The 12,955-nt window shown below is 40.6% G+C and overlaps 1 protein-coding gene across 2 annotated transcripts in view; it reads left to right on the forward strand.

The window, feature by feature from the left end:
• lhfpl3 (LHFPL tetraspan subfamily member 3) overlaps positions 1-12,955 on the forward strand; it is a 294,536-nt gene that overhangs the window by 235,026 nt on the left and 46,555 nt on the right. Inside the window, exon 3 of one of the 2 annotated variants that reach the window (XM_043713863.1) lies at positions 10,709-11,019. The exons of the other annotated variant lie outside the window; for it this stretch is intronic. Within the exon in view, the coding sequence (XP_043569798.1) occupies positions 10,709-10,713 (5 nt within the window). The 3' untranslated portion in view covers positions 10,714-11,019. Of the gene's footprint in view, positions 1-10,708; positions 11,020-12,955 lie in introns of those variants that run through there. 2 annotated transcript variants of the gene reach the window in all.

The raw sequence follows: 12,955 nt of genomic DNA on the forward strand, positions 1-12,955 counted from the left end.
TTAGTTGTTGACCTTCAGTGGAAAGAGCATTTGCAATTACAGGAGAACCATTTGGCCATTGCAGCCTACAGCAAGTATTAGTGTCAAACGAGTTAAATTTTCAGCTTAAAAAGTGTACAATCAGTAAATGGCTGACCCAAGCAAACTACAATGTTTCAATTACTAATCAGAGATGATTTAGATGGATTAGCTGGGTCACCAGAAACAGCAGTGGGACTACAGTTATTCTTAGTACTTTTGGTTTGTGAATAGAATTGAAGGGCTGTGATTTATTAATTGCTAGCTTAGCAAAAGTGGGAGGAGGTTCACGTGGATCATAAATCACTGGCATGGACCACTGTCTAATCTCTGTGCTGTGTGAAGCCAGAAGTGTAGAATTCACAGCTCACAATGTTTTTAATGCAGATGTAAGGTCTTGGTGGAACAAATGAGGATGTAGAGGGAAAGATTCCTTGTCCACATGGAAGGAAATCAGTAGAAAGAATAGATAGAGTTGAGTGGAAAGAGCTGACATGTCTCTTATCCACAGGACAGCAGACCAGGGCCACCATTTGATGTGGCTGACAAGGCAAAGTCTGGTGAAAGAATTGTCACCTTCCCCTTTCAATTTGACTTCATGGGACGTCCTGCACAATTCATTCTCTCATCTTAAACAAGTTATTTTGCACATGAAATAGTGGAAGGTGTTGATATTCCGAGGGGTATTGGTGAGGTAGGAGTGTATTGTGAGGAAGGGTGCACAATATCAGGAGTATGTGGGAGTGAGTTTTATTGGTGGTGGTGGGGCGGGGGGGGGGGGGGGGATGCAGTGAGCACAATGAACATTTTTGGGAGGGACAAATATTTTCAGGAGGGTGTGTGAGTAGGGTACACAATTTCAGGCAGGGTTGTGAAAGGGAGTGAGTATTATCAGGAGGGATATGAAGGAAGTGAGTGTTATCAGGAGAGTGAGCATTATCAAAAGGAGTTATGAGGGGACAGTATTGTTAGGAGGTGAGGAGGGTAAGCATTGTCAGGAAGGTTTGTGAGGGGTGTATTATCGGAGAGGGTTTGAGCATTGTATTGGGGGCAGAAGGGTATTATTGGGAGAGAGTATCAGGGATGCAGTGAGCATGAGTTCAGTCACTGTCTAAAATCTGCACGTGGAACTTGTATTTGGAACTCCTTTCTCAAGCCTTTCTTGCACATAAACATTCTACCTCCAACCTCAATTGTGACAATATCCTAAAGTTACATCAACTGTCTGCTCAAATAAGATTAACAGCTGAAAGTGTTGGACATACACAAGCCTCAAGTCTAATGACAGCTGATACCATTCACTTTCACATTGCCTTCGCTGATTATAAAACACTCCAAATTGAGGAAAAGTAGGTGGAGAAATTGGGTATTAAATTTTTGAGGGTGTTCTGAAGTTTAATAGAGTTGGTGGCTCTGATGTGTATGAGGCTTGTGTATGTCCAGCATTTTCTGTTGTTAATCTCATTTCACGAGAAAGTGGCACAGATGCCCAAGAGAGGCATGTGACTTGCTTTTCCTTGGAGATACTGATGCAGGACCATGGTCAACCCATGGACCAGGGTGCAACATCAGCTTTTAAAGCTTATTGTTTAAGATGCACATTGAAGAGGCTGATTGCAGCTGCTGGCTGGGATAATAAGAACAGTGTTCTTCAATTTTGGAAGAGCTTTAACATCAAAAAAGCTATTGACATTATTGTGGAGGACTGAGGTGGTGGCTTCTCTTGGATTTCTTTTCAAGATTTAAAGGATATAAACCATTGGAGGAGCTCCCAAAAATCAAAAACCATTGCGCTGCCTGTGCAAAGCAGGTTGGCTCTGAAGAAGTGCAAAGTGAGGATATTGAAGAGCTGCTTGAATCCCACTGTGAAGACCTCTCCACAATAGATAGTGACTGAGGGTAAAGTGGAAGTTGGAGATGAAAAAGATGAAGTTCAGGACACAGCACCACGAGAGTTTTTCAGTTCTCTTTTGACTTCTATCATGAGGGAAATTGACCTGCAATTGTAGCTCTTGGAGGATAACGATTGCAACGCAGAACACAGCAGGGTAGCAGTTCGTTCAATAAGATATCACCTGGCACCCTATGAACAGCTTCAAGAAAGAAGATAAAGGATAAAGCAGCAAAACCTGGATGTGTTTTTTTAAACCAACCCCCAAGAAACTGTCAGACAATCAACAATAGCTATGCATTTCTGCAACCACAACTGCACTTGAAGGTAGTGATGATGATAACCCTCTGTTCCTGCATTAACAATAGTTTTCAATATAATATGTTACATTTACTTTCATTTCATTAATAAATGTGATTTAAACTTGCATTCAGGCTGTGCTATATTTTGTGTTAGTTGTTTGGGTGATATTTGAGCGATTTGTCAGTGATATGTTTTGCTGGTCTGCCCCTAAACCCACTTTTTCCATTGACCCCATTATTTTCATTAAGCAATTTTCTATTAAGTGAAATTTCGCTGGAATGAAACTACAGTATTATAGGAGAATTACCTGTAGTTTTGTTTCTCCCCTCAAATGTTGTTGCAAATTTTGGCTCTTAATCAGTGACCTGGAGACTTTAAAAATGTGAACTAGTCACGTGATATCTTCAACACGCAAGCGAAAGTTTCTGGAATAGTAGAATCAAGGAGCAGAATTTCCTGACAAGCTAAGAGGACCATCTCAGTGGACTGTTTGAATAAGGACAATTGAACTGCAACCTCCAGCCATACAATCTATTTATTATTTATGTGTGTGTGTGTCTGTGTGTGTGTGTGGAGAGGGCATATATAAGACAGCTAGACTTATAACTAGTAGAGTTATATATCAATAGTTCATTATTGTGTATCTGCCACTACAATCTACTTATCTGTAATAAATAGTCATTCTTGTTAAGTACATAAGCCTATCTGTGCTTTCCGTCAGCCTCAGTCTAAAAGAGAAGAAAATTGGGGAATTTTGTCTACTTTCTAAAATCTTTACTTTTTCTGATGACTCCTGGAATAGACTTGATTTTCAACATATTACCCCAACGAGGCCTGACAAAGTGGTTTCAGTATTTCTGGGATAGCTAAAAGAGAAATGAGCTATATTGTAATGACCCATTGTTTTCAGCTCTTTACATGATTTATGTCTGTCCCAAATGTTAACACAGTCCTGTAACATTTCAAGAATATCCAGGTCCTGAAATTCCACACCTTTGCATTGATTGTGTACTGGCGAATTTGTTTCATTTTCTCTACGCACCTTTTCTCCCTTGGGTGTAATGGGGGATTGTTGAAAGAATAAGCAGATCAGTTGCTGGCCTGTTGAATTGCATCATTAACATTTCCTCAGTGGCTGAGAAGTTGTGGAGTAGTACCTGAAGCTCGAACCTCTGGTTCAAAGGCAGGAACAATACCAAATAAGCCACAAGAGCTCCTGTTTGTTCTGGTGATTGACAAGTTGCACTGAAATATCATATACCAGAAGAGGTAAATCAAAGCATGTGCTTGAGGCACTTGCAATAGGTTTAATCATCTCCCAGGGTTTTTGACAAGCTGTAAATTTATGGGGAAAAAAAGGAACTCTTTAGTGTTGATGAAAGGATAATAGTGAAATGCTAAAGTTCTTGTGATATGTATTAAATTGTCATTTTCCACTTTGGTAAGGCCAATTAAATATGCCACAACACAAAAGAATATATCAGCTCTGATATTCCACATAGTGGGATGTGTGATTTTAGACTAATGAATTATGAGTTTATATTGATGAATAATCTACAGAGCTTGCATCTTCTGGACTTTCACGAGTAGGCTTATTTGTAAATAGTTGAAAAATTGTTTGATGCAACCTCTGTGAAAACAGGAATATTGTGTTGGTGGATTTTAGAATGCAGTCATGAAAAAATCCGTTCCGGCTGAGGCTTGCAACAGCTAGCTTATGAAACAGCTGTTAAGGAACCAAGAGTTTTGATCATCCAGTTTTCACATAACCAGATGCAACGGCAGCATTGCCCATCCTTTAAGATTGCCATTAATTTCCTGGACATTGCAGCAAGCAATCCAAAAGGAATTTGATATTTGGCACCAATGGAGCTCACTTTCATCTTTCAAAATGTCTAAATTATGTTCACAAGAAAATGTTTTTGTGTACTTCAGGTTTGCTGCTCCTGATATCTAAAAGGATACTGAAACCATAGTTATTCCAAAGAAGTCACAACAAGCTTGAAAAGCCAACCCTGTTTTTCTCTCTCCACAGATGCTGGCAGACCTGCTGAGTTTCTCCAGCACTTTGTTTTCAGTCCAGTTTAAGTCAGGACAGGTTCCTATTCTATCACAACCCTATTTTACATACTTGTATGTTAAATGCAAGTTTTCAAAGATTAAGAAACAGAACTGTACAATGTGATCACAAACCAATTCTAAGAATCCTGATATGAAAAGTACATGATGAAAAGGAATTTGTTGCTTTAAAGTAATGGTTTCAATTTAGGACTGTCTTTCGGTGAAATATTATTTATTCAATGCTGCTAGATACTTTTTCCATCAACTTTTCCATCAACAGGGCGGCACGGTGGCACAGTGGTTAGCACTGCTGCCTCACAGCGCCAGAGACCCGGGAGTACATGATGAAAAGGAATTTGTTGCTTTAAAGTAATGGTTTCAATTTAGGACTGTCTTTCGGTGAAACATTATTTATTCAATGCTGCTAGATACTATTCCCATCAACTTTAAATACTGGCATATGGAACACATAAGAAATGGGTGTGTTGGCCCAGTGGTCTCACATAAGGCGTAGCCATTCCTTGGATTCAGCTATAGCTCCATTCCTGATGAAGGGCTTTTGCCCATAACGTCGATTTTCCTGCTCCTCAGATGCTGCCTGACCTGCTGTGCTTTTCCAGCATCACTCTAATCTTGACTACAGTGGGATCCAAGGCCATCCAGCAACTCTTGACTCTGCCCCTCTAGAATACATTTAGAAGATGTACTATTCCAGAATACAGGCAAATATTTCACTGGTTATGTTTATTATGCTTTTATGAACTGGAATGGTTGTTAGTGAGACATGGAGCAGAGTCTTATAGGGGTGGCGACGTGGGCAATGACACGATTTGTGGTGAAATTGAATGAAAAGTCTGAGGCCTATCTCCTGTCAAAAAAATTGCATTGCATTTCATACGCTTTTGCCAAGCAATGTGTTGCCAGTTAAGGGGGAATATAGCTTATTAAATGCCTTATCAATGCCACGACTCTCCCTATTTTTGTTCAGCTTCTTTTCTTACCAGATATGCTGAAAAAGCTAGATGTCAAGAATCCTCAGCTTGGCAGTCAGAGCAGGCATTTGCTAACTTCAACTCACTGCTGTCTGCATCTATTTGCTCAGCACCAAACAGCATCTCAGAGCTGAATAATTGCTTTCGACAGACATTGATAGCAGACATTTGCCAAACCCCCATGACTGTCAAGATATATCTCAGATCCACTTGCCATTTAGGAAGCACAATCTAGCATTGTAGGGCAGACTAGCGGTTTGCTTTGAAAGGCCGCAATAGAGAGTCTTTGAGTGCATGGACTCGAGCAGGCTGCACCTCAGGGCTGCTGGCTTGCTCTGTTAGTGCTCACTTAATTAGTGTCAATCTGCATGTGCATGGCATCTATGCCTTGCCTTGCTATGCCATGCATGTTAGCGCTTCAGTCTTCAGTCAAGGGGATACAACTATCAGTCAGGTAGTCCCAGCAGTTTCATACAGGGGCACCATCTGCAGACAGATCAGATTCTAAGCCATGGATAGTTATCAGGTTGGGATACTCATCATCAGGGATCTGACCAACTGCTGTCTGAGAAGTGGGCTATGGGCCAACCTGTAAGGCCAGCACCAGTAGATGGGAATTATTCACAGTCATTCAGGGAGCTGCAAAGACAGCGGTCCGGGGTCTGGTCAGTGATGTCTAGGGGATGCTGTTGAGTTCAGACAAAGGTCTTGGGCAAATCATAGGGATCTGTCTGTCAGTCATTCAGGAGGGTTCAAAGGGTGCCCTTTTGGGACAATGGAGAGATTAATGCTAAAAGGGTGGGAAAGTCAAGGGTGGGAGCAAGACATTTGTGGAGATGGGAGCAAAGACAGTGGTGGAGGAAACTCAAGATGTATGGGAATATGTGGAACAACTTTTGAGGGCATGGAAAGCTACAGGAGGGAAGTTATCAGCAGATGGCCAATGTGGTCTCCATAGGTGAAGGAGGAACGTGGTAAGCATTATTAAAGTTTAATAGCAGGGTTCATGAACAGGGAAAACACTTCTATATATAGCTCACCATATGGGAGGATGGGTTGAAATGAGATGTTGAGATAGAGGGAGGTGAAAGGGGACTTGAAGGTACTGGACATTGACAGGTGACTGGGCAAGGTATGGTGGTGATGATGGTGACACTGTTGACCATGAGTTTGGTTTCCTGCCATCACCTGCAATTCTCTAGATGCAAAATGGAACTAGAAAGTAGCTGGGACAATGCCCAGAATAGCCAGAGTCAGAGTCACTTTGAGCAAAAGCATAGTGACCAATTCTGCTGGACACTAGGACTTTGAAGGGACAAATATACAGAGCATGGGTTTGCAAACCCCAGCTACATTTCACTTACAAACACTTTTTCACATATATACAATTCATGTAGAGTGAAAGTGCTATCAGTCAAATGTTGGTCAAAGGTGGATTGTGCCATTATTGCTTCTTAACATTGTCATTTCAGTGAGGCAGAACTTAGTGGCATTTTCACTTATGGAGCTTCCAAAGGTGATGTGGGAGAATAAGGGAAACACCCCTGCATTGTGTGCCATATAAGAAAGACAATAGACTCTAATGAATGCAAAGGATAGTTATACAGTTGAGATGGGCCTGGGAAAAGAAGGGGGTCAGGTGACAGCAGAAACTCCCTTTCTACTCTAATATGTTGGCTACACAGCCAATGCACCACCTTCGCCAAGTTGGAGTACATGTTGCAACTGAGTGAACCATGCAACTCTAACCTGGTTCTGTTGCTTAAAGCAGTCTGAAGGGGTCCTCCAATATAGTCCAGACAGAGTGTGCCATTTCATCCTGACTTGCTGTGCTCTGGACAACTGGAGCAGACAATTTGGCAATGGATGCTGAAGAGCTAGGGGAACAGGAGCAGTTACCCAAGGAGAAAGATGAGAATGTTGAGCTGGAGAAAACTCTCTGAGTAGATGCAAGAACTCTAGGTATGAGCCCTCTGTTACAAGTAGGACCTGATCAACAGCTGGTAGATGTGAGTTGAATGAAGAAGACCATCATGGACTGTCAGTCATAATGCCATATTTGCATTGTGGGGGGTAAACTGCAGCATCTCTTGGTTTCCTCTGTGTTCTCTTCTGTTGGCTGATAATAAAAGCTCATGTTTGGACTAGTCTGACCATTTATCTGAGTGGGACATTTCCCTAGTGGACAAGATGTAATTAAGTACAGTTAGAGTCACAGAGTCATAGAGATGTACAGCATGGAAACAGACCCTTCGGTCCAACCTGTCCATGCCGACCAGATATCCCAATCCAATCTAATCTCACCTGCCAGCACCCGGCCCATATCCATCCAAACCCTTCCTATTCATATACCCATCCAAATGCCTCTTAAATGTTGCTATTGTACTAGCCTCCACCACATCCTGGCAGCTCATTCCATACACATACCACCCACTGTGTGAAAACGTTGCCCCTTAGGTCTCTTTTATATCTTTCCCCTCTCGCTCTAAACCTATGCCCTCTAGTTCTGGACTCCCTGACCCCAGGGAAAAGACTTTATCTATTTATCCTATTCATGCCCCTCATAATTTTGTAAACCTCTATAAGGTCACCCCTCAGCCTCCAATGCTCCAGGTAAAACTGTATGGACTGCTGGTTAAGCAGCAATTGAGAGAAAGTGCAAGGGAGTGTCAGCCATGCTGGCTAAATGCCATGCATAGTGTGGCATTACAGCTGCTGTGCCCATTACATTGTTGATGAGGGCTAATACTAGATTGCCAACACTTGCCTAAGTGCACAGCAGGCTTTCCAAATTGACATGGGTACAAAGGATGTCAGTCTTTGTGGCAAATTTTTCTGGGAACCATGTTTGGTAGCATGTCGATACAATCGGACATGAGGAACGCCATAGAGATGGGTAGGTAATTAATGAGGTGGGTTTGAAAGATACAGCAAAAAAATCTCGCTGGGCCTCACAACAAGAACCATCTAAAAGACTGGACGCAACTTGTACTGAGTCAAAAATGTAAGGTTCATCCCTATGTAAATAGATTTTTATTAATATGGCAAGGTTGGAAGAGTCCTAATGATTTGATTTGATTTATTTATTGTCACGTGTATTTTGTTATAAGTGAAAAGTGTTATACAGGGTTGACCCTCTCTGGTGCCATATTAAAACACAGAAAAATAAACCAAAACATAGAATATAAAGGCAGAAAAATGAAGAAGTAGAGAAAAAATGTTCAACCATATAGTCCTTTGTATGTCGTTAGTAAATGCTGCTAATCTGTTCAGAATATATAATTAATAATCTGTTAATTATGTTTGCCTGGCAACTAGAATGATGATGTTCTCTACATCATGATCTACATAATGCTGAGATTGAGGCTCCTGTACCTCCAAGCCAGTCAGTACTTCCTCATTGACTAAATCACATTCAAAGCTTAATTACAGCTTTTCTCTTAAATAATGCACAATTTCACACTGGTTTAGAATCCCATCTATTACTTCTTAGCCAATTTCTATATCTTATTAATATCCTCTTGCTGCTTCATTTAGCTTTCTAAATAATTGACTCTATATTGTTATCAAACAATGTATCCTCGAAGGATAAGTCTTCTTGACACTACTGCTCACTGGTTTTTTTTTTGCACATCAGTTTGGAACTAACTCCAATGCTTTAGTACTTTTAGAAGATAAAAATGCATTCTAATCTTCTCTATAAAATGTAACAGCGAAGCAATAAATCCCAACAAACAGTTACATTGGACAATGACTCTGCTGACAGCAAACTGAGTTCATTTCAATTCCTACTGGAGAAAATGTCAGACTTCTGCATCTCATGAAGAATTATTTTAAAATGGTGAAGATTTATTAGACATCTTTTATATATAATGCAATTTAACTATTGCAAATTGAATGAGTTTTCTTTAAATGAAGATGCATCAGTTGCAAGATCAAGAAAACTCAAAAACAAGGGTTTCTTTCTCCATGAGGCACACTGTTGGGATCTATCAAGCAAAGAAATTACCATTCAATTTTATATATTGATTTTATGATGCACAGAATACTGACTAGAAAATTAGTCCCCAAGCCTCACCATTATATTTAGAAAAATGATAGAAAATTCAGTATCTGAAAATGGCAAGTTTCAAACAAATATGTTATCCAGTGATAACACGTTTGAAATCTGGAAGAGGTGACAGGAAGGAAAAGAAGGCTGTGGGCTAAGTAAGCAGTACCATCCTTTATAGGTTTCTGGTTACAGACTATCAAGAACACTCAATGAAAGCCTATCTCCATGTCCGTTTTGGTGGGAAAGGATAACTAATACAGGAGAAACCAGAGGGTTTTTTTAAATAAAGAGGGCAGGGTAGAGCAGGATATTGGAATCTGATTACATTGTGACAGGGAGTCAGTTGTTATTAGCAGGAAGTAGGTATGTGGAGTTGGAGACATAGTCAAAGAGTTGGAGTTGGAGCAAACAAGAGGGACTAACTTGCCTACTTCTACTCCTAGTTTGTACGGAGATAATCCTGCATTCAGTCATTGCAGTCAATTACATCCTATCATTTACAAGTGCTTGTTGGAAGCTGGTAATTCCTTCACTTCTGAGTATTTCACTGAATAATAGAATTGCTAGTGGTAAATTCACATTTTCCCTCTAATCAGGAAATGATGGGTGGTATCAGTTCCATTATAAGACTTTTTTTAATGAGGCAAGGAGAAAAATTAATGGAATAAAAGGTTTGAAATAAATAATTCGCAGATGTGCTTGAATTAAAGAAAGAATTTGTCCCTTCATGATTTAAATGAGTAGAAACCTGGCTCCAGCAGTGATGCAGACAAGGCAAGGAAACTGAATAATAGGCACTGCCATAACTAGCAGTAGATCCAGTATCAGCTGTCACCAGCCAGGACAGATTTGTACTTCAGCATCTGCTTAGGTCAATAAAAACAGTGTTACAATGACAGGTTGGAACCCTGAAGCGCTTTCAGGCATTGTTATCCCTTACTTATAAAATGTATGTTTTAAAAAAGAATTGCAACAGAGACAAAATGACTGAAGGTGTCAATTCACTGGCAGGCTGACAAACATTCTCTGGAATTGATGAAATGTCACCAATGGCTGTGAAAGGAACTTCAAACAACAATCCTCCAAAGGGAGAATGAGGTAAGTCAAAACAGAATAGATTGTGATCTCTTATGACCACAAAGATAATGAAAGGCTGACCAGCCCTAATCAACAGTATAAGTCACCTCCTGTGGATTATGCCCCAAACTGCAAACACATTTTGTATTCTTCCCATTAAAGAATACCCAGAAAGTTGGATTTAAAAAGCAGTTTCAATTCTACCAGTGTGTGTTAGTGGGACTGAACACTGTGGAAACCAGCCCTTGCATCAGTGTTAGTCTGTTGTGAAGGTCACAGATGAACTATCCTCTTATCACCCTTGTGTTGCAGGTTGAAAAATTCTTCTTCACTCTGAAGTGCTAAAGGTCAGCTAGTTAGCAACCAGACAAAAACGAAACATGCCAACAAGGGGCATACTGGAAATCAATCACTGTCAAAAGGAATCAGAACTACAGAATATCAACTAATATGCAAAATGAAGGAACATGAAATGGACTGTCCAATTACCAACATCAACACTATCGGTAATCTCCACTGCAACAGCTGCAACATTCAATTTTCCACTCTTCATGAACAATTCAGAGACTGAGCTGCATATTTTAAAATTTTGTGTGTGAAACTAATTTTTCTCATTTTTAATAATAAATAAACTCACCCTTTCTTATCACAAGCTTAATTAAATTTGCTCCCTTTCAAGCATAAGTTTGCTTAGGATAGAAGAAAGGTATTGTCATAGAGTCATAGAGATGTACAGCATGGAAACAGACCCTTCAGTTCAACTCGTCCATGCCGACCAGATATCCCAACCTAATCTAGTCCCACCTGCCAGCACCCAGCCCTTATCCTTTCAAACTCTTCCTATTCATATACTCCATCCAGAGGCCTTTTAAGCAATTGTACTCGCCTCCTCCACAAGGGAAATTATTGTTTTTAAATGAACCTTGTTGTGGTCAACCAAGGGGCACATGATTAAAGAAGAGGAGCCAGATAATCCTCACTTGTGAGTTTAACAATTTGGGATTTCCTATCTGAAGCTGTAACAAATTGGAGAACCTTGCCTGGGTTTTGGGTGTAGCAACACAAAGTACTAATAATACAAACCTGACCTGGCAGCATCTGTGGAGAAAGAAACAAAGTTACTGATAATGTTTCAAATTGATGAGCTTTCATCAGAACTTGGAAAGTTAGAATTGTGATAAATTTTGATCAAGGGATGAATGGGAAAAGGAAAGTCTGTAACAGGATTGAAATCGGGAGAGATGACTTGAGATTGAGGCCAGAATGTTTGTGGAGTCTGATAGTCTCCACACCTTAGCCAAAGTGGCATCAGAGCTCAGAAACAAAAGGTTCCATTCTCAAACATAGTATTCACTATTTTCGCTGGTGTGCATAGAGTGGGGGTTGGGATTAATCAGGAGGTATTTCACATATTCAATACACTGAGACAGTAACATATTTAATAACTGCCTTCAATCAGAAGTAATTTATGATACCGGGATTTCCACAAAGCAACTTTTGGGCTTTAGATATTTGAGGAAAATGTCTAAACCTACCATTGTTCTTTTGGGTAAAATTTGGAGATGTAAGATAGCCCAGTGGGATTGTTAAGAGTTGACTTAAGTTTGTGCTATATGTGCTGTGAAACTTGAAAGTGTTCAGAAAAGATTTACAAAGATGTTTCCAGGGTTGGAGGGTTTGAGCTGTAGGGAGAGGCTGAATAGGCTGAGGCTGTTTTCGATGGAGTGTCGAAGGTTGAGGGGTGATTTTATAGAAATTTATAAAATCATGAGTGGCGTGGATAGGGTAAATAGACAAGGCCTTTTCTCTGGGGTGGCGGAGTCCAGAAGTAGAGGGCATACGTTTAGGGTGAGAGGGGAAAGATTTAAAAGGGACCTAAGATGCAACTTTCTCACGCAAAGGGTGGTATGTGCATGGAATGACCTGCCAGAGGAAGTAGTGGAGGCTGGTACAATTATAACATCTGAAAGGCATCTGGATGGGTATATGAATAGGAAGTGTTTAGAGGGATATGGGCTAAGTGCTGGCAAATGGCACTAGATTAGGTTAGGATATCTGGTCAGCATGGATGAGTTGGACCGAAAAGTCAATTTCCGTGCTGTACATCTCTATGACTCTGAGTCTAAGTGGGTAAAATCTGTGTAACTATCATAGCATACCAATATCCTGATCTTTAGATTTTAAAAACGTCAGCAATTGAAAATAATTTCCTACTCACAATTTAATTACAGTTGTTGCCATAAATCTGAGGATTATGGGTGAAAAGGGGTGGGACGTCATTCAGGAGCTCAGGGAGTTAGGCTGGAAGCTAAAAGCTAGGTTGGACAGAGTCGTCATCTCTGGGTTGTTGCCGGTGCCACGTGACAGTGAGGCAAGGAATAGGGAGAGAGTGCAGTTGAACACGTGGCTGCAAGGATGGTGTAGGAGGGAGGGCTTCAGGTATTTGGACAATTGGACTGCATTCTGGGGAAGGTGGGACCTGTACAAACAGGACGGGTTGCACCTGAACCAGAAGGGCACCAATATCCTGGGAGGTAGGTTTGCTAGCACTCTTCGGGG

Source organism: Chiloscyllium plagiosum, chromosome 23 (assembly GCF_004010195.1).
Source record: "Chiloscyllium plagiosum isolate BGI_BamShark_2017 chromosome 23, ASM401019v2, whole genome shotgun sequence".
Lineage (NCBI taxonomy): Eukaryota > Metazoa > Chordata > Chondrichthyes > Orectolobiformes > Hemiscylliidae > Chiloscyllium > Chiloscyllium plagiosum.